Source organism: Xenopus laevis, chromosome 3S (assembly GCF_017654675.1).
Source record: "Xenopus laevis strain J_2021 chromosome 3S, Xenopus_laevis_v10.1, whole genome shotgun sequence".
NCBI lineage: Eukaryota > Metazoa > Chordata > Amphibia > Anura > Pipidae > Xenopus > Xenopus laevis.
The window spans coordinates 70409730-70432177 of record NC_054376.1 but is presented as its reverse complement, the minus strand read 5'-3'; the positions used below and the strand labels follow the sequence as shown (position 1 = coordinate 70432177).

Sequence of the window (22448 nt, the reverse complement as noted above, 5' to 3'; positions counted from 1 at the left end):
CATCGAAAAGTATATTTTTAATCATAATAAGTGAATTAAAGTTATTTTAATTTGTATCAGATCTAAACAAATGAAGAAAGCCACTGAGATGAGATGAAATGGTTTATAGTGTATTATCACATGACCTTTAGAAGTTATTAACATGAGGATTTCAGATTACATACACTTACTATCTTCAACATCCCAGCACTGAGTTAGAGGATCTCCATTTTTCACATCTTGTCTTCTTGCACGTCTGTGGAAAACAAAACACAATAAGTACCATTAAGCATAATAACATACCATTACCATAATGTACATACACATACTTAACATATAAAGTTAAGTCTCTAGTTTCCTTAGAAGGGTTAAAAAACCTTTTTAACTATAAAACAGCAAGCAAATATTTCATATTTAACGAACCTTTTGATATTTCTCTCCATAGCATTGTCCAAGAAAAAAATTTGCTGCGACAAATAAGTTGCGTGTATAAAAATTTATGCGTGTTAAAATAATTTTGACACCCATCCCATTTAGATAAAAGAGTCATGCATGTAAAAATTGGCGCGTGCATAAAAATTGGTGCCCTTCAAAATAATTTTGACACCCATGAATCTAACTGTTCAAGTTTCTGATAAATACAGAGAAATCAAATAGGCTAGTTTTACTAAATTTGTATGTTATGTTCAAGTACACCAAAGGGGTTATAGCAACCAATCAGCATGTAGTATGTACCTGTTTAAAAGCAGGCCTCTCATTGGTTGCTATTGGTTACTGCATCTGAGCAAACTTTTCCCTTTTTTACATATAGTGCTAGAGTGCTAAAAGTTACTACTCTATAATTTAAATATGATGTATAATGTAATATCTGAATAAATAGGAGAATTTGCCTTCTATCAACAAGAATAACACAAACAGGCACTAGCCTACTATACCAATGAAGAAAACACAATATATACATCCTGACGACGGCTCCAGGTGAGCCGAAACGCGTTGATACACCATGCACCAATAAATAATGTTCTGATACACGCTGGATGGCGTTCGATGTGAGTGCTTTCATGGACTGTGAATAATATATATATATATATATATATATATATATATATATATATATATATATATATATATATATATACTGTATAAATACATATATATATTATTATTTTTTTGTGAGTATCTTAGTCCCAGCCAATGACAACTATGCAAAGTAAGATTTGTTTCATGATGTAGGGGGGGGGTACAGAAAGGAAGGAAATGTAGTGGACAGGGATATAGAGGAAAGAAACGAAAGACTAAATGGAGAGAACATTTCCTGTGCCAGACCTCTGATTGAGATTTTTCAAACATCTCATATCAGCTTGGAAAGTAAGTCTAACAAAAACAAGGATATACTGGTTCTGGCAGCCCCACCAAATAAAAACATAATTTTAGTGATATCCATATGTCTTAACCCATAGCTTGCCAAACAATCTGTGCTAAAAAATGGAGAAAGATTTGAAATCTTCAAGGGGCAGACATGGCAATATGACAGCAGCAATGTTACCTTTTGGATGTTGGCATGTATCGAGAACAAGAGTTTCCATCCCAGGCACAGTAGGGGTCTCTTGCTAAGCAGCAGTCTGTACAAGCCTTTCCATAAGTGTCACACCTGTGCAGTGACAGTTGAACTAACCCATCTTTGGATGTAATGTATAATTGTTGCTGAAAAAAAAAAATTTGTAAATTAGGGCTGCTAGCAAGCACACACAGTACATATTTATAAATGATGAACAGTTGAAAATGCTTTATTATTTTTTCATACACTTGGAGTATTTCATACCCAACATTATGGGGCCTGATTTAACATTGATCCTGCTTTTCGGCTTGAGCAATCTTTAAGGAAATCCAGAATGAGTTTCCTAACTGATGCAGGATTTCAGCTGGAAATAGCTTGGTAATTTCCATAAGATCAACTGGGTTTACTTAAAGATTGTTCAAGCCGAAAAGGAATCTTTACTCAAGCCCTGAATGTGAAGTTGGATTTCAGATATAATTTTATTATGTTATAGATTGGGCTTTTCTTAACTGTGTTTCAAACTGCTGTTTATGATTTTCAAACTATTAGTATTTGTAACTAAGTAACCAAAAAACATTTATATTTTTATCTTTATTTCTATTGTTTCATTTTCTATTCAGACCATCTGCTATTCATCTCTCATTCTGAATTTGAAACTGCAGGTTGGCTGATAGGGAAGAGCAAGTCTCAACATCAAAGGGTAACTATCGCAAAAATGTAAATTTAATATGAGCTTCAGCATACTAAAATAAGAAACTTTCTAAATACAATCAGTTGAATATTCTGTACTGTTTCTGAAATAATCAAGTTCATCTTCACTATTCCTCTCTCAGCATCTGTTTCTCTTCATTTTCTCTTCATGCAGCAGTTGGGTGTCAGATAATCATTGACATTTAGATCTAATATATCTTATAGGGGGCTCATTTTGCCAGGAAGATGTATTAGAGCTCCCTCTATTAAAATCACCAGACATCATGTCTCTCTACATGCAGAATTTATGCAAAAGCCAGTTATTTTGTTAGATTTTGTTTGTACTGGAATCAGTTATATGAATGAGCTCTAATACATCTGCTAGGAAAGGAAGCCCCCTATAAGATATATTGGATCTAACTGTCAATGACTATCTGACACCCAACTGCTGCAAGAAGACAGAATGAAGAGAAACAGATGCTGAGAGAGGGATAGTGATTATTTCAGAAATTATGCTGAATATTAAATTTTTTTTCCAAATCTCTGTTTATTATTTTCAAGAAGGGGGAGGGATACAGAATGAAAAAAGGGAGGGAGGGAGAGGGGGACAAGTAGTTACAAATATTCATATCAAAATACAAAACCACAGGGTTCGAATATTTAATTTATTGTATTTACAAGTTTCTTATTCCAGTTTGATGAAGCTTATATTAAATTTTCATTTTCGTGATAGTTTCCCTTTGGTTTTCAAGAAGTTTCTTAAAGTTATAAATATGTTATGAGAATGACTCAGGGAAAAAAGATTATTTATATGAAAGATGTGCGAATAAGATTTGATATAATTTCACGGGTATAAAGAGTTTCTTTTCTAATTAACACATTTTCTACTTTTCCATCGCTTCTTACCTGTTTGAGTGATAGTTCTATGTTTGTGATAGCTTCAGGTTGCTGAAAATAAAAGACACATTCTGTTGCATTACAAACTTTTTTTTTTATAAATGTTAAATTAAATAACTGATTCAAGTAGAGTAGCAAGCTAACTTGCTTTGTGCCTCAGAATAAGCAGGGCCCCTTAGGGCTTAGGGTCTCACACTTTGGGCCTGGCTCCTCTATGGGGAAAAATTATAACCTGGGGTGCAGTTTGATGTTTTTTTGTAAAGGGAGTTGTGTCCAATCTTGTTTTATTTGCAATTTTACTTTTGCTAACTTTTTTTGCTTATGTTACTAGAACATGAAATGAAACCTTGAGTTTCTTCAGAAACATGCACACATGGTTTAAAACACAGGAAGAAAGAGTAGATTAGGGAAAATGGAGGAGATGAAGAGTATCATACGCTCTTCTGGTATATATGGTTGTTAACTATCAGCCTAGGTAGCTAACTTGGGTTACTTTATCATTATTACAACTTGGTAGGTAAGAAAGAGTCAGGAGTCAGGTACTGATGGCTTCATATAACTCTCTAGTGCACAGGAAGGAGTATCAGCACAACACAATGATCCCGTTCCACACGCGGGTTCCTGGTCACTCCCACTCGGCATCAGCAGTTCAACACAAACATTTACTTGTAGCCATGGATCAACCGCAGTAGTTGTAAAAATATCTCCTCTTTATTTTCATCCGGGCCCCTTAGCATCAATGCTCTGAGGAAGTGACCCTTTGAGGTTACGAAACGCGTCAGCAACGTGTTTTAATTTAAGCACTGCACTGTTTGCCATTATGTAATGGTTTATAACGGATGAAAATAAAGAGGAGCTATTTTTACAACTACTCTGGTTGATCCATGGCTACAAGTAAATGTATGTGTTGAACTGATGGCTTCATATCCCTGTGAATTCATACTCAGTTGACTTTACTATCTAGTTGCAGTAAATATATAGGGGCTTCTAGGCAACCAAGCTAGATGATAATAAAATGTACAAATGTAGATAAATTGAAACCCATTAACTTCTGAAATAACAGTGGATTAGTCAAGAATGAAGACCTGTGATGTGAGGTGTCAGGGGAAGAAGTCTGGAATGGAATATCTGTTTATATATATTTCAGATTTTATCCCTCATTGTTTTACAAACAAGTAGTGATGGGCGAATTTATTTGGCAGGCGCGAATTTGAGCGATTTGCCGTCTGCATCAAAAACAGACGCCGGCATTGAAAAAACGGACGCCGGCGTCAAAAATGAGACGCCGGCGCAGTTTCGCCCATCACTACAGACATGGGGTACTTGGGTGTAGTTTTTTTGCTAGGAGGGTTAATTTCTTACTTTGGTGCACCATGCACGATTAAGGCTAAAACAAATTGTACTGCATCAATGTAAATTAATGCTAGCTTGGTTACCATGAGGTACAAGGTCAGCTTTTTATTACAGGGAAAATTCAAATCAGTAAAAAAAAAAAATTAAGTTTTTACATAACTGAGTCTCTGATAAATGTCATGCATGCATTTCTGAGCTTTCTGGAAAATGAACTTTTCCCATACTTCTACTTTCTCTGGGATATGGTAAGGGAGAGCTTCAATGACATTAGCCCCATGAAGGCTACAAAACCAGAACTAAGAAATAGGATAGTGGTTAATCAGTATAAATAGAAATCCCCTGTTTGTTTGCCTTTACCTTGAATATCTGCATTTCCTCCAACAGAACTTCTTCCATGGTCCATATGTCCTTTGCCACACTAATAACTTTGAGAACTGTACCAACATCTGAAAATAAAACAGCACTTTCAACAATTTCAAAGTACATTTGGCTGCAACACCAAATTGCTGCATTTGTATTCCCCTCTGCGCATACAATTTGCTATGCACTTTATTATATAGAGTATATAGGAAACAAGGTAATACCAGAGCAAAAATATGTGTAAAGGCAATTTTAATAAACAGTATTTCCATGAGGTGTGAATAATACAATACTTAAAGAATTACAAGTCATCTGAAGCATTCAAATTGAATATGTAACTTAATATCTTGTAGAGTTTTTACAGTTTATTACTGAAAGTTATTTAAAACCTCCTATGAGCGCAAATTTTAGTGAAATGCCAGCCAACAGATGCACAAACCAATATAAAATATAAAATTAAATATTTATAGCACCAGTTTGATTTAAAAGGGATTTCAATGTATTTGCCATAAATATAATATATAGAAATCTTGCTGCTATAGTTGAAACCTATACTAAAGGATATATCTCCCCCTGCTGTTTAAGTACGTATTGATGATACGGACTACACTAAGCAAATATATAACTAGAGTCTTCCTCGAATCAAAATCACATGGCTGCAATCAAGGACAGAATTAAGTTATGTTTGTAAATAATTACTCTGAATTCAAGTAAAAAACATGATATATAACGGATACTGTTTAACACAGGGGTGCCCAAACTTTTTGCAACGAGGGCCAGATTTGGTGAGGTGAAAATGTGTGGGGGCCGACCATTCAGCCGGACATTCTTTGAACCATTAACATTAAATTACAGGAATCGAGTAATCGTAGCAGTAATATTTGGGCACATTAGTGAAATGATCTGCCACTTGGTCTATACTGCTGCCTGTGTGCTGAAGGTGTTAGCAATAGACACGTACTGAAGCCATACTTCTTTAGTTTACAGTACTGCCAAGTCAGTATGTCTATTGACACCTTCAGCCCTAAAGAAGTATGTGAAAACAGCGCGTCACTACGTGCCAGTACGCAGCAGCGATCCTAGAGGGGGCGGGCCCTGGTGCGTGACGCGCAGCCGGGCCCCGCCCCCTCCGTACGGCCGCATTTGGCCGCATTTTCAGTGGCGAATGGACTGCCGGGGGGCCCTGAGGGGGTGAGGGCCCTGGCCTGCTCGCACCCCCTGCTCCCCCGGTAGTTCCGCCACTGCCAGTACGTGTCTATTGCTAACACCTCCAGAACACAGGCAGCAGTATAGACCAAGTGCCAGATCATTTCACTAATGTGCCTTAATATTACGGCTACGTGATTCCTGATTGCACTGTGCTGGCGGGCCACATTATTATTAATTTCATGATGGAGCTTGAGGGCCAGTGTAAATTTGAAAACGGACCGCACTTTGGACATGCCTTGTTTAACATGCAAGTATGTTACTTTCCTACATCCTTAAAGTCATGTTCCACTGAAAGAAAGTAAAGTATGAGTGCACAGCTAACTGCATACACAGAGCAGTAAGTGCCCCTACAGACATGAAATGCGTTGGGCTACTTTTTATGCTTTAATAAAACTTTCCCTAACTACTGCTTATCTACTTATTTGAGAGGCCCACATTACTTTTTTCATGTGATTTGATATACCCTATTTCTGGGGTAATAGCCTATATGGGAGAAATCTCTTCTGGACTGTTCTTTTATTTTCAGTAATACTATTCCCTATTTTGGAGCAATATACACCACAAATCTGTTTTGCTGAGCCATACCTGTGCCAAGAAACATGACATCATATTGCCCATCCTCTGCTACAACGTGATCCACAGCAATTTGGGTCAGTTTATAGTCCACATTAAGTCTGGTGAACACAGGCTTGCCATGGAGAGGATATATAGCCTTGTACATGAGTGGGTGATTTTTTGAAAAACTTATAACATCATCTGGGAAATCTTTTGTTGATTTGATGGTGGGGTCATACGTTTTGCTTGGACACTGAAAAGTTAAAGAAAAAAATAATTACTTTCCAATTTGTATCCCCAATTATTTGCAGAAAATGAAAAATAGCGGCCCAAGTCATTTATCGCTTAGAGCTTCTATTTCACTTTTTAGTCTTTTTCTAGTCTGGGAACATACAGAGATAGAATAAATTCAGGGGGTTATCAATAGAAACAATTTAAGAAAATGTTGATGTGGGCCAAGACACAAGAGATGTCTGGAGTGGGGCACAGTATTAATATAAAGAATGTGCTGAAACACAGAGTTTCTTGAATGTTTTTTGGGGGGGGCAGAATTATATTGTATCTTAGCTGTAGATACACCAAAGAATAGAATAATGTAAAAATAAATATTTGTGCTATCCCTTTCCTTGCAAATTTGGTTTACGGATATAAATATAATGTTATTATTTCACATATGTAGTTTATATTCGAATATTGCAGCATTAAAATAACAATATCAATACAGACTGAACTTAAACAGAGCACAATAATAGGGCATGCTTTCAATTAATGTGGCTATGTTGCCATCTAGTGGTAAAAGACCAAGTTACAATCCAATATTGTATTTTATTTTTTTGAAAAGGCTTTGGTTTGTGAAAAATGCATTGCATTCATTTGCATCATTGATAAAAATAAAAAAAATATACAAATATTTAAGAATAATCTGGCCTCCTGTTGCAAATGGCCTGATGCATACTGGAAGCACACCGATTGAAGTAGAGAGATGTTAGAGTGCAGCTACCACTGCTGCTCGAAGGAGGCAGTAGCCTTTTATTGCATATGGGGCATAAGTGCTCAAAATTGTGTCCCACAATTTCCTACTCGTACCCACCCAATTGTTCATAAATTACCCTTACAATACACAAGTTTGTTTGAAAAACCTTTCAACTACTAATTAAGGTAAAGATTGATGCCTAGATAATGTAATATGATATACATAGAGGCATATTTGCACTACTTTACCAGCCGAAGTATCTTTGCCCCATGAATTTATGGCAGGTGTAGTGTGGTGTAAGATACCATGTCATTTTAGGTGTCTGTCTGGTATAAACAGGGTCAGACTGGGGGGCATGCTTTAACACAGTTTTTTAGCTAACAGGATTTACACACAATTCTAAATTCATATAGCACTCTACAGGATATTTCAAATTAAGGAAAGACCCTGAAATGGCTTATATAAATATACCACTTTTATACAAAAACAAGGCTCTCTGTCCTTTATAAGTCATGAAATGTATTATAACATTCGCTTTTTCTGATGAACAATATGAGTTTGACATTCTGAAGGCAGACAATGGGGCTAATTTATCAACACTGGGCACATTTGCCCATGGGCAGTTACCTATAGCAACCAATCAGTGATTAGCTTTTTTTAAGCCAGATGCAAGTAGAACAATTAATGCAGCAATTTGGTTTCCACGGGTTACTGCCCATGGGCAAATTTGCCCATTGTTGATAAATGACCCCCAATGAGTCCTAAACATCACTCCACCACTGTTATTACACCGACATAGTAAGAACAATTTGATTTCTCATTTGGCTGACAGCACACAAACGATTCAATTGTGAAAAATGTAGTAGCATGAGTCAAGTATTGGTGGGGTGGTAAATGCTAATTACCCCTTATGAAGTGACCCTTCAACCAGTAACATTATTGAGGACATTAATGAGGAAGATCCCCTCTGGTGTATCAATGTACATTAGAAGGAAGGAGGAGCAATTAAGCTTCTGGAGTTTGCCACCAGAGGCTTTAAAGGTCCCCAGGAAGCAACAGCCCCTGCTAAACTTGGCTAGAAAAAGATGCCTGGAGTTCCTATGCAAAGCCAATAATTCCACTGCCTGCCAAGATGTAAGATTTTGAGGAAGTGACCAACATCACTAGTGACAATGCCAAAACTGCGGAGCTGATTGATCTTCAGTAAGTCAGCTGTGGAGAACACAGTGAGAAGTTGACATGGGGAACTGTACTGTTAAATGTGACTGCTCTTTTAGTCAACCAGCTAGGCCTCAAGTGTCTCATGTGCAGTTGTTGTCCTGATGTGTTAGATGGCCTGTTTAAGCATAAGGTGGAGTCAATTTTTAATTTGACTCCAGCTTATGTGCAAAAATAAAACATTAATAACTCCAAAAAAAATTACATTCTTCAATGTCATTCCAAATGTTTAAAAGTGGGATCCTGTAACAACATTTTAACTCCAAAGTGTACATAAATGCCTTACCCATGGAAAGAGAGTAAGGCTTTTGTGAATATGATATTCTTTTTAAGACCTTTCCCTTGATTTGATTTACTAAATCAAGGTGAACTTTGCAGCATCTAACTAACAAGTACAAGAGCCCTTTAAGCCAACCAGGGCAAATCCTGATCCAAACACATCACAGCACAACACAGGATTAGAATCACAACCAACATTCTTAGTTTTAGGGGGTATAGACTAAGTGGCTGCTGGGATATTACTTTAATGATAACACATTTAAACACGTTTATATGAAACAAATCTGTGCTTCAAAATGAAAAACTGAATCTGATAAGACAGTCTGCAGTGAATACATTTGATTAATTACAACATCGCAAACACTCATGAAACAAGAGAAAGCGCATCTTAACTTCTGCCAAGCATTTTCATCCACAGTAAATATAAAATCCACAAATGTATTCAGCATTCCAAAGTGTTTATCATGGATGAACTTTATAGGATGTCTTCTCTGCCACAAACACATCACTGACCTTAGTTTACTCCTTCTAAATCATTTGTTCCTAAATAACTGTTGTTACGTTTTACTAATGCATATGCTTTTCACAAGGACTAAAGTAATAGTCGTCTCTGTAACAGCTAAAGGAAGACCAAAATAACATTGATTTCAAAGAAGTTTGTCTCTTGGACATTGAATTAGCTTTTTATTTGTTGTTTTATGGAACATCTGTGTGTATTTAAATGATTTGTACATGCAACGTATGGTTTCTTTAAGCAGCTGAATGGCTAATACTGTATACGGTTAGCCAGGAAGGCAATGGTTGTGACTGTGAATGCAGGTTACACATAATGCATGATTACAAAGACCAAATCTCAGCCAATGGGACATATTTAAGTGAAGGTCAAAGAGAGCTTACCACAGTCCATCAGGGTGAAATTATGCAGCTCTCTATTCACATGCATATTTATCAGAAGGTGGATTTTCAATTTCCCTTTCTCATAAACATGTCCCTTAAAATTCATAAATATGACCAGAAGAATTTCATCTCATGGCAAGCATTTCTTTCACTAAAGCTATGATAAATGTTTCCCAGTGTAAGATGGTGAAGGGGTCCACAGTAAGACACAAGACAAGAAAAAATTAATTTGGAATATATGCATTCTTATTTGAAAGACAGTTATCTGCTTTCCAGACATGTTTCCTTAAAGGGATCCTGTCATCAGAAAACATGTTTTTTCAAAACGTATTTACCTGTATTTAAATGTATTTACCTATACAATAATATAGCACAAACATAGCTGGAATTAAAGGGATACTGGCATGGGGGGAAAAAAAATCAAAATGAATCAGTTAATAGAGCTACTCCAGCAGAATTATGCACTGAAATCCATTTCTCAAAAGAGCAAACAGATTTTTTTATATTCAATTTTGAAATCTGACATTGGGCTAGACATTTTGTCAATTTCCCAGCTGCCCCTGGTCATGTGACTTGTGCCTGCACTTTAGGAGAGAAATGCTTTCTGGCAGGCTGCTGTTTTTCCTTCTCAATGTAACTGAATGTGTCTCAGTGGGACATGGGTTTTTACTATTGAGTGTTGTTCTTAGATCTACCAGGCAGCTGTTATCTTGTGTTAGGGAGCTGCTATCTGGTTACCTTCCCATTGTTCTGTTGTTAGGTTGCTGGGGGGGAAGGGAGGGGGGTGATATCACTCCAACTTGCAGTACAGCAGTAAAGAGTGATTGAAGTTTATCAGAGCACAAGTCACATGACTTGGGGCAACTGGGAAATTGACAATATGTCTAGCCCCATGTCAGATTTCAAAATTGAATATAAAAAAATCTGTTTGCTCTTTTGAGAAATGGATTTCAGTGCAGAATTCTGCTGGAGCAGCACTATTAACTGATTCATTTTGATTTTTTTTCCCCCCATGCCAGTATCCCTTTAATTCCAGCTATGTTTGTGCTATATTATTGTATAGGTAAATACATTGGTCAAAACCGTACTTTCCTACTATTTGTTTATGTCTAATATTGATTTGTATATCTAATACTGATTTGTATATTCCTCTTACAGTTTTACTCCTTTCCAAAAACACAATCATTATAAGATTGGTAGAGTAACTCTTTATTTAAGACTTTTAGTATATTTAGGGATATTGTAGCTATAATTTTTTTCAGAATTAGCAGGCAACCACTCCTTCCTTGATGAATTTTAATATCCATACTTGCACAAAATGAATACACTGATGGAATTTTAAAGAACATAATTATCATACAAACTTTAAGATTATTTTACAGTGATCTTATCAGAGAAAATTGCACAAATACAACTTTCAAAATCGTAGCGTATTGGTTATTGTTTGTGTGGGAAGCGCACTGCTTTTGGCATATGGTTTTATGAATTGGTATTGTTTCTATTTTGTTTCTTCCAGCCTGCAATTGCTTGTTGTTGAGTCACTAGATTAAGCAATCAAAACTCATTACATAAGGCATCAATATAATTATTCTTATGTTTTATTGCTTTTATTTCTCTTCAGACTCACTCCTATTTAGGGATGGGTGAATTTTTTCGCCTTGTTCCGCTGCAAAAAATGACGCCCATAGACTTGTATGGCGGCGTGCATCAAAAAAAAATCCTTTTAAGTTGCTCTGTTTCATGATGACATATTGCTCCTTTTATCTTCATCATGAACCAGCACATCCTATCGTGAGTGAAGCTGTCATATCTCTAAAAATATCTCTTAGGAACAGCTGTGTTCATACAAGGACTGTTTGGAAAATATATTATGTAATCACATTTATATATTTATATTTAATGATAAAATCTTTTGCACAAATGTAAATGCATGATCTTTAGTGGAAAATGTGCTTTATTTTTAAGCGAATGCAGAAAAAAAAGCAAGAAAACCAAAGACTCTTAACCTACCCCTGGTGCACTTTAACCCCATAAAGATTTGCACACTAAAAAAAGTTTGAGACAATGGCAAAAATATGTATTAAAACAGTGTCCAATTTACTTCCAAAAAATGAAAAAAAAAATTCAGCAGGTCCTTCAAGCCACCGATGCCACTTATTATATTACATTACAGGCAAATCTTGTAATAAAAAAAAAACTAGGTGATTGGGTGTACGACTATCCTTAACTTGCTGCTTGAATAGTCCCTAAATAAGGATGGTGTTTAGATTGAATAATTATTTAGTATTGAAAAATCTTGGTCACGAGAAAAATGCAGTATCTAAGGCTGGAACTACATGGTGCACATTAAGTTAAAAAAATCCTTTTTACTCAGTTATGAACACAAGCACACATGCAAAGCATACAGTCATGAACACTGAAATGCATTAATACACAAAGTATTTTGTAGGCATCTATAATAATGCTAAAATTCTAAGTAAAACTACATTGTGTGTAAACATTCAATGTTTCAGTACTTTTTTGCATCTGGACCATTACACTTGAATTCAATAATTAGCCCTTATGTCTAAATTTTGCAAAAAGTAATCCATAACCCCAGCTCCTCCTTTTCCACATTCATTTTTAATGAGTTTTCTTGAAGTAATTCCTCGGCTACATTGATAAAGGCAACATATTATCACCACAGCTGATTTATTTCCCAATCAGGTCCATCTGAAAGGGAATGGGATAAAACTACAGCTTGTCATTTCCTTGCACAGGTATAAAGCAGTGCAGACCATGAGGCACTTGGTGCTTTCTGCTGCAGGACATACCAACAACAAATGCAACAAAAAGATCCATTAAGACCAATCCTTTCCTATGATTTCTGATCTCCAAACCCATAACAAGTCACATTAGATTGCGTGTGCCATCTAATATTTCACCACCTAAGCTACTAAGTTTGGAACATTAAAATTTGAACACCCCCATCTGCTCAATTACTCACTGGCCTACTCAGTTATACTGCCCAACTGCAGCACCACCAGTATTTTCCTTTGGAAAAGAGGGCTACCCTAAAACAACATCTGCCATATAGTTCATCCCTAAGATGGTTTCATAATTGCTACTTTAATAAAAACTATTTTCTGATGTTTTCAGGTTACCATACATTTAATTTCTATACTGCAATTAGGTGACAGCTATCAACCATGACAGTTTGAAAAGTAATAATTTTCCTGAATTTTTTCAGTTCAATTGTGAGTTTGCAGACAGACATGTAAAACCAGACTTGGCACAGATGTATAAAAAGCTAAAAGGTCTAATACCATTATGTATATTATAGGTCTGTGCAGCTCACTCTGTTCCTCAGTATGCTTATTCTGTAAAAAAAAATCCTCATAAACTGGTCTGCTTTACATAATTTCCGCAAACAGGTTTAAGTGCATTTGCAAATAATTATACAATTCATATTTCTTTCATGGTTTCGGTCAGTGAGGTATATTTTTATGGTTAGGTTTACACTTCACTTGCCACACTATCCCAGAGCCATAATATAAACTATTAAACTACTGTAACTTTAGCAGCTAAATAAGTGAAATTTGATACCTGGAAAATGTCCCATGTAAGGCAACTGTGGAAAACTGAAATAAGTTTGAGCATTTCACAAGACTTTAGTATGATTTAAGGAAAAACAGACTGCATCTTTATTAGCTCCTGCTCACTTAATTTAAAAAAAATATGCTCAAGGGGTACTTTTTAGCACTGCTTTGTTTGTCTTAGTAAAATGTATAAGTTACTAGAATCATTCGAATACACTGAAATGTACAGTACCCCAATGCTGATAAAACTAAACTGCATCTGTCAGTTTATGACCTCACTCATTAAACCAACATCCCAATAATGAAATAAGTAATTGTATCTGTCAGTTTATCAGTTTTCCCCCTACTACAACCCACACCACAGTCCCAGCATATCAGAATTTAAAAGCTTAATATTGTAGTAAATACACACAGTTATCTTCTCTCTTTACAGGATCCATTTTTTCTATGAATGTCTGCTGTCATTCCAGGGCACTACTTGTGTCTATCCTATGACCAAGCAATAGCTTTTACTTTTAAAACCTGACATGCTATGAGCAGTAGATGGCAACCTCATCCACAGGATCAGGATCACAGACCGGATTCTGCTCAGGACCATACCAAACAAACTTTAGGCAACAAATGTTTAAAGTAAAATAATTTGCTTCATATTTTAGCTCTCTCATCTTCTAGCTTAATCGGCAGAGCTTACCATAGATACACAGGCAAAACCTCTCTGGCAAGCTCTTATTTAAGGACTATGATGGTATTTGGCATCTCTAAAATTGGCAACCTTCTTCAGTGAAAAGGAAACTGAAAGTGCCTGTGTTTGTGAATAACAATGACTGCATTCATTTTTAATTAATTGGGATACATTTAGATTTGCATGTACCTTACAATTTTATTATATCTGTGAAAGGAAGGTCATATTCAATACTGCTGAATTTAATATAAAGTAAATATATGTACATCATATGTATATAAGGTGTCACCTCAACCCACAACCTATCAAAATAAAGCTACCCAGCAAATGCCTTGATTTTGCAGACATTTAGAAACTAATTTAGGCTCTGCAAAGCTACTCAGTGTAGGATCCTGGAGGGCCAATTTGAATATTCAGGCTGGTTAATGTATTGCTAACTATATCCAAGCTGGACAGAGAGGAACAAGAAAGCACTGCATATCTTGACAGCGCTATATAAATAAATGATGATGATGATTGTCTCACATTTGTAGGAGTAGGAGGACCTTTTAAACATTTCTTGTTAAAATGTTATTGCCAAGGCAAGCTGTATATATGATCACTCCTGAAAGGTCTCTGTCCACTTTTTGGTACACAAGACCAATACTCTATATATGTTTGAAGTGTCTGAACATCGAGAGGCATGTGAACATATTTGTACTGGCATATTAAATGAGTCTTTGCTTCGTAAACTGGTCCTTGATCCTCGTCAAGGATCTGCCTGCCATTACTTGGATGAGCTATTTCTCTAAAACAATTCACTTTAGTTCCTTCAAGCTACTACCACAACTTACATGCATTTTGCTACTGCTTTGGACTGTGGAGTTTGTAAATATGGTTACCATGACAAACATTCAGGGGTTTTGGCTTTTTTTCAGGTTCAGGTCTGCTTCTTGCAATTTTTGAAGGAGTAATGTATTGCAAAAGAAACTGTTTCCTGATTTGCACACCAAACTTCATTAAGAGCATAGTCATGTCTGTATACAATAAACTGCAAAAAGATACATACTGTGCCAGGCCGAGGATAGGGGATTCTTCCATCGTACTGTACCCATCTGTGGTCTGGACTTTCCTTGTGGGCATATGGGCCATTAAATACACCTCTTATATCAGCCATACTATACACACAAACAGCAGATGCCTTAAATATAGAACTGCAATAAGAAACAAAATATTAATGTTCTTGAGGTATTGGACTATAAGTGTAAAAATAAACAAGCAGGTTCCTGGTCACTAAACAATTATAGAAGTTCTTAATGACAAAATATATAAACTCTAATATTATGAGGAGAGAAATCTTATAAATTAAGTCAGTTTAATAGCACGGTAGGAAGGTCACCAGGAACAGAGGGGGAAAATACTGATAGATTAAATCTTTTTATAGGGATGTTATTAAACTGCAACTCCCAAAATCCCAGCAACAGTTCAAGGCTGTAACAGCCGTGAATGCCAATTGAACCCTGTTGTTTATCTCTTTTTTAAATACTAAGCCTTTAGCTCATCTGTTATCTGCATCTCAAATGTAAGCCATTCTGGAACTTGAATGGCCATCCACATAATATATAGCATCTTTTTAATACAATATGTATGTTACAACTTCAGAAGCAAATGCACACAATTTACTAGTAATATCACATACTAGTAAAACATTTTAATCAAATGCATCTAAACCATTTCTTTGTGCAAGTATATTACTCTGAAATTATGAAATAAATGTATATTTTCCCGTAGTTCAACGCAATACCTTAGTGTAAATATGGCAGCCAATTTACTATTTACATTGTAAAAATCCATTTTATTGTGCATGGATTAACTTGCCCACCTTGCTTGCAGGCTTGTTAAATCTATCTTTCATTCTCCTATTGAATGGAATCAGACCAAGGACTGTTCTAACATTAGTGACAATGCACAGCAGGTTGTTTTCATATAGAAGCAGAAAGATTAGGAAAAAGAAACACCACCTAAGTGTTAGGCACACAGACATGTCATTGTCAAGCTCAGCTGCCTAGCAGATGTGCTTTACCCAAAACAAATGCTTGTTGTTATTATTGTATTGAACTATATTCAATTAAACAGAAAGGCTACCTTGTAGTAGTGAATATTCCATACACGACTGGATTTCTTTCGTCCTTTGTTGGAAGCAAGAAAATATCTTCTAAAAAAAAAAAGAGGGAAAAGGGTAATGTAAATGCACTGAAGCAATATATATTTCATTTATAAGATATAGCAGTTACTTTATTCTGGAAAAACAAGTGGTTTAGAGTATGTAGTAAACATAGATAAATGCAGTAAATTAATATAGCTATTACCTGTTACTTGTGTGAATTCCACACAAACATAACTTAAGCTTTTTGAAAAGTAAACATAATTTCAAGCAACTTTGCAGACTTTTCTGAGCTGGCTGACTACTGTTACTTTGTATCAGCAGCCATCTGTCCTTAGCCTGCATCCTCCAAACCCTACAATTCAATGCACACGTAATTTAAATAAGGAACAGAACATCACAGTGCAATGCATTGTGGGCTATGTAGTTCCTGGATATATTAGGGGTTTCTGTGTTATGTGGGCCTCTGTATTAAATTTTGGTTTGGAAGCCGGAGTTCCCCTTTAAGATATGAAGACCCAAATTACAGAAAGATCCATTATCCGGATAACCTCAGGTCAGCTCTCATAACTGTACTATGTAAGTAATAAATAGTCAGTTCAATACGTATTTCCTTTCAAGTTCTGAACTCCATCAATTCCATGCATTTTATCACATGTAACTTTCAGTAACAATTAATACATGTTTACAGGGAAACACTGAGGTCAACTGAAAGGATTTTTCCTCTAGCGTTAAGCAATGTTTTATCACCTACAGCTGAAAAAGCAGTCTAATGGAATCCAGTATGTTTTACATATTTTTCAAAAACATGTTTGCTACAGGAAAAAAAAAAAAAGATTAAAATCAGCTTACGTAGTTCATCAAAATATGTATCCCCTCCATCTTGTCCAGGAATTGAACAAACTAATCGAGCTTTCAGAAATGTTGTCCATTTATTTATCAGACTGCGCTGACCTCCAATGTCATTCTATAAAGAAAAAAATATTGAGGTTCGTCATATAGAAAAATAATTTGATACACATTTATTATTTAACATTGACATATATGTTGCCATTTTATAGTGTCCAATATGGTGCATTCATGATGGTAAATGCATTTAGAAATCAATAATAATGTATATTATAACAATCAGCGAGCATTAACTAACATTTTGAAATACAAGACAGTTTTCTGGTTAATTTAAAGGTTGATGGGAAAACAAAACTGTAGTTTTGCATAAAGTGGAATTTCAAGATGGCAGCAATAACAGCACTGAGCGGTGGCCTAAATGGGCTATTTTGTTTATCTTTTGCCCTTGCTCATATACACTGCAGAACACCTAAGATCAAGTTTTCACTGAACAACAAATAAAAGCATTGATGTTTTATTAAAATATGTCGTGTGAATACAGACATTGGCACTTTTATTCTGGGCAGAATGTTTACACAGACATGGTGACTGCTGAAAAGAGCATACAGTTGTTTTCGTAACCCATAAGACTTAACTGCACTCAAATAATTAGAATAAAAATAATATTAAGTCATTTTTACCAAGATTCATCCAAGATCATTAGTTAAATAGTTATTCAGAAGCAGAACCTTTCCTAACGATTTCAAGAAGACTGTATTTAAAGTTTCAGAAACTCCTGCAACTTATTTCTTAGACACACAAGTGCCATTGTTGATCTGTGGAAAATGTAGCTCCCTCGGTGTATGCATTTTTTCCCAAAGCAACATGGGCACAGTGAAACAGAAAACTTGGCAATCTCCTCAGCTTAGCTAAGCTATGCATACAATTTAAGCTTCACATTACACAGACATTACTTCAGACTCTAACTAACAAAACAAACTACTATACTAAAGACAACACGTTTCATTTTAAGACTTGGACCATAAAGTGCAACCCAGGGCAATATGCTTCTCTGTGGTATATACCTGGCAAGAAGTAAAAGGTTCTATTATATATATTTTAAATGATTAAAACTTGGCCATTGGAATATTTTGACTATTTAGCCAGTGGTAATAACCTATGGAGTCACCAAAATGTAAAAAAAATGAACTATACAATGGAGCAGAACCAGATGATTTCTTTCAAACCATCAGACCATTCTAAGGAAACCACTAAATGTGCAAGTGATAAAAGAATATGTGTTAATGGATATGGAGTTTGTCAGTCAAGTTAGGTTTCAACTTTTTATAACAAATATATATTTATTATTTTCAATGATAGTAAAACACTACCAGCTTTAGGAAATGGAACAAGATCACCATATATTTGAGAGTTCATTCTTCACCCAAGACCACAGTAGGGTGCCACTTAGTGATTATTCTAGGGATACTGGCAACCCCCGGCTGGATGTTGCAGTTTGTACTGGCTGGCTGAAAAATCTGGCAATATGTGCACAGTGCAGATTATTAGAGGGTCGAATTTCGAATTCATGTGAGTTTTTCAAAACTCCCATAAACTCCCATGAACTTGAAATTTGACCAATTGAAATTTATTATATAAAAAAAGTGATCCCTGGACGTCTCGCATTGACTTAAACAGCAACTTGACAGGTTTTAGGTGGTTTAGGTGGATAGGTATGATAAATCTCGAAAATCAAATTAGAAGTTTTTGAAAAACTTGAATGTAATATGACAGTTTTGACTATAAAAAAAACTTGAAAATTTGAATTTTCAATTAGAATTTTCAATTCAGCCCTGTCTGAACTGCCTGCCCTAAGGCACGAGTAAGTAAGGATATCACTAAGGGGTGCAAGGGCATGCCCCTTATTGTTCATTCTAAGAGCACGTGTGCCCCTTTACTGAGTGCTGGATAAATATCTAGTGCTCAGGACAAATGCAAAAAGCCAGTGTCAGTACAGCCCTGTTCTTACTACCTTCCCAAAGGCACAAGTTAGTAAGGACTGGGCCCCGATGCAGACAAAAAGTTTTGACTCAAATATTTCTGCCTGGTCCTACCAATATACAATATATATCCTGTATCCACACATGGCCCAATAGACTGCTGGCTTGTTTGTCTCCTGCCAATGCCTACCTGTATATTTTGCTAATGAAGCACAACATATGAATTCACCATTGCTCCTCGAGTAAGGTTGAACATGATTCAAATAAATTAAACATGGGCTGTTATATATACCAAAGAAAAAAAACAACTATGTGAGGAAACCCTTTTCTAAGACCCACTTTTTTCAACTTCCACATTATACTGAAGGATAAACACCATATATTCTAGAACTAAACCCTCAGCTTTACAGTCTAACAATAAACATAAATCTGAGAGGCTCGGTTTAAATAAGAATGTTTGGATTTTTGTGACATGCTGCTATAATTCCCAGAGCTCATGACTGCACAATTTTAAACAAAAAATAAAAGAGCGAGAGCGATAGGTTTCCAGCAGAGACTTAGACAGCTATTAAACAATACAGAAATATGTACAGTGACTTGCTTATCTGGCTTCAAAACACACTAAAAATATTCTTAACTGATCTGAAAAAAATCTGTTAACACTGCCATTTGGCTGCACACTGCATTTCTCTTATCGGTTATCACAAGTGTACAAAAGTATTAGCTTTCCCTGCTACACACAGAGAAGAACCCTCAGTAAAACAGTTTAGGTTTACTGAAAGTAACATATGCAGAATCATATACATAGATAAAATCTATATTTTTAGTTTGCCGCATACAGAAATGTGAGGTTTGTTTTGCCTAACTTCAGATTTAAAATAAAACTGATACAGGCAGATATACAACTAAAACTGAAGCAGATATAGCTACTTACCAGACTTTATATTCAGAAAAATTAGATTTAAGACTTTATGAAAAAATCTAAAAGAATTTGAATATGTTTATTTTCTCAGTGCAACTTCTTGGAATTGATGAACCCATTCTAAAAGCTAGCTCTGCCACGAGTACACACAGTGCTTCTAATCATCAGCACTTGTAAAGCATTACACAAGAGAAAGATTATCAATAAGTCCCAGCAGATGTGGAAGACATATTTTTTCTGAGAGATTCCTAAGTAGGGAGCCCCTGCACAAGTGGGAAAACTAACAGCAGCATGAAAACAGAGAAAATATCTCCAGTATTAATATCTGAAAAATGACCATGGGTTACACAAATGTACATTCCATGTGAGTCTACAAATTGTTTGTATTAACTATGAACTGTATAATCATTGAAATGCCTAATTTCTAGACATCAAATCCTTTTTTTATTTAAAGTAATAGTGAACATTTTCAAAAATATATGTTTGTTTTTAAATAGGGACTTAAGTATCAACATTTTCACAAAGGACTGTTGTGCATCTTTTTTTATGCAACAACCCAATGTCACTTTATATACAGTATAACTTACCTTCTGAGATCCACTGTTACATTTCCAGGTATTTTGGAGCAAAGTTCTTGTACTTGAAACTTTCCCAAAATTAAGAGTAACAGTGAATATGCACATTAAAAAATCTGCACCCCAGGTGGAACAACAAGATAACTAGGTTAAGTTCTTGATAAAAGAAAGGCCCTGTTACCAATACCTAGATGTAAGTTAATGATACACTCGGGCACTATCTGAAGTGGCAGAAGGCTACTGTGATATCTCTGACAGCCCATGCTATTAATTTAACCATTGTAGTGGACAATTTGAAATGGAGAAACTGACTGCAACAAACTGGACAAGTGAATCTCATCAATGCTCACTAAAACTCACCTGTCCACAACTCCTTAGTGTAGCAATAAAATCTTTGTGCAGAAGCAACTGAAATGTCAACAGCCTGGCAGCCAAAAAAGTTTTTATGGGGATCTTTTTATATACAGTACCTAATTAAAAGTAAGTGGGCCAGGGAATAAGGATTAAATGGGAAATAAGTGCATGAACTCAATTCAGGTCACACACATCATATAAAACACCCTGCAGTCTGCAAATAAATTTATATATTTTACTATTCCACACTGAGATAGCATTGGTAAAGTAGGGGTTCCAATTAACTCTGTGGTAGAGCTCTCACTCCACACCAATTCACATCACTATATGATGATACCATAGTTATAATGACTTGTTCTCCCTTTATTTTCTGTACATTTTATTATCATTATTTATAATGGTGGACAGTCAAGGCCAACAACCCTGTAAAATGTTACCATTTTTAACTGGCAAAGACATAACAATGCAGTAAATGCCAAACACAGAATTTGTCAGTTACTTTAACTAAAGAATATATAACTTTTTTAAGAAGATAGCGTTTTTCAAAACAGGAAGCAACAGATGTTTGATTCTGGACAAATTATTTAATTTAACATTTCCCTAGGCCTAAAACCTAAAAAAACAAACTACTCTTTGCAGCAACTGTCCCCCAAGGGCAAATATCAGAGAGACCTATAATCTACTTCATAAACACTGGTAGAGGAACATTCATAATATTGCTGCCTTCATAATAAACCTAAGATCATTTATTTGCAGTGCATTGAAATACAAGTTGATCTCTGGCATATGTCATTGTCACAAAGCCAAACTTTAAAGAGATAGGTTAAGAAATAATAAAAAGCAATTGATGGAACAATGAGCACTGGATAAAAGTTAATGCCAGGGAAGGAGTGAGAAATATGCATGACAGCATCCTTAGATAAAAGATAGTAAGGTGAAAAATTCCTAATGCTGCAATATGAGGAAGGGCATAGAAAGAGTTTTATTTTTATAACTCCTATAGTATATTTATAATATGTTAAATATATAGAGCTTTTTAAAATGGATTCTGCCTTTAGGTTTCATTCTCAGAAACACATTTTCTATCATGACTTTATTTAACAGTAAACATACATAAAACAAGAGATTCCATTTGTGAGTAGATGGGAATAACCTAGTTTCATCTGTCTCTCAGTTAATTTTGTAAAATTATTCCTGCCTGATTTACAATGCCCATTTAAGTATGTTTAATCTGTTTTTTGCAATGTTGATTGTAGCTGCTTGTAGCTGGTTAAAATGGGGGTTCTGCCATTTCTGGGGATGTTTTGTTTGAAAAAAGATTACTGTCAAATCTCATTGTCTTATCAACAGTACAGAAAAGTTATTGTATTTGGTGCCTTTTCTTAACTTAGTAGAAAA

The 22448-nt window shown here is 35.5% G+C and overlaps 1 protein-coding gene across 3 annotated transcripts in view; it reads right to left on the bottom strand.

Annotated features, from left to right (window-relative positions):
* The window catches only part of sema3d.S (semaphorin 3D S homeolog), an 89391-nt gene that overhangs the window by 15203 nt on the left and 51740 nt on the right, over positions 1 to 22448 (bottom strand). For 2 of the 3 annotated variants that reach the window (XM_018254327.2, NM_001094120.1), the window contains 8 exon segments: positions 17224 to 17338; positions 16353 to 16422; positions 15277 to 15421; positions 6632 to 6854; positions 4835 to 4923; positions 3134 to 3175; positions 1526 to 1683; positions 171 to 235 (listed from right to left, as the gene is read on the bottom strand). In XM_018254327.2, the coding sequence (XP_018109816.1) occupies positions 171 to 235; positions 1526 to 1683; positions 3134 to 3175; positions 4835 to 4923; positions 6632 to 6854; positions 15277 to 15421; positions 16353 to 16422; positions 17224 to 17338 (907 nt within the window). 3 annotated transcript variants of the gene reach the window in all.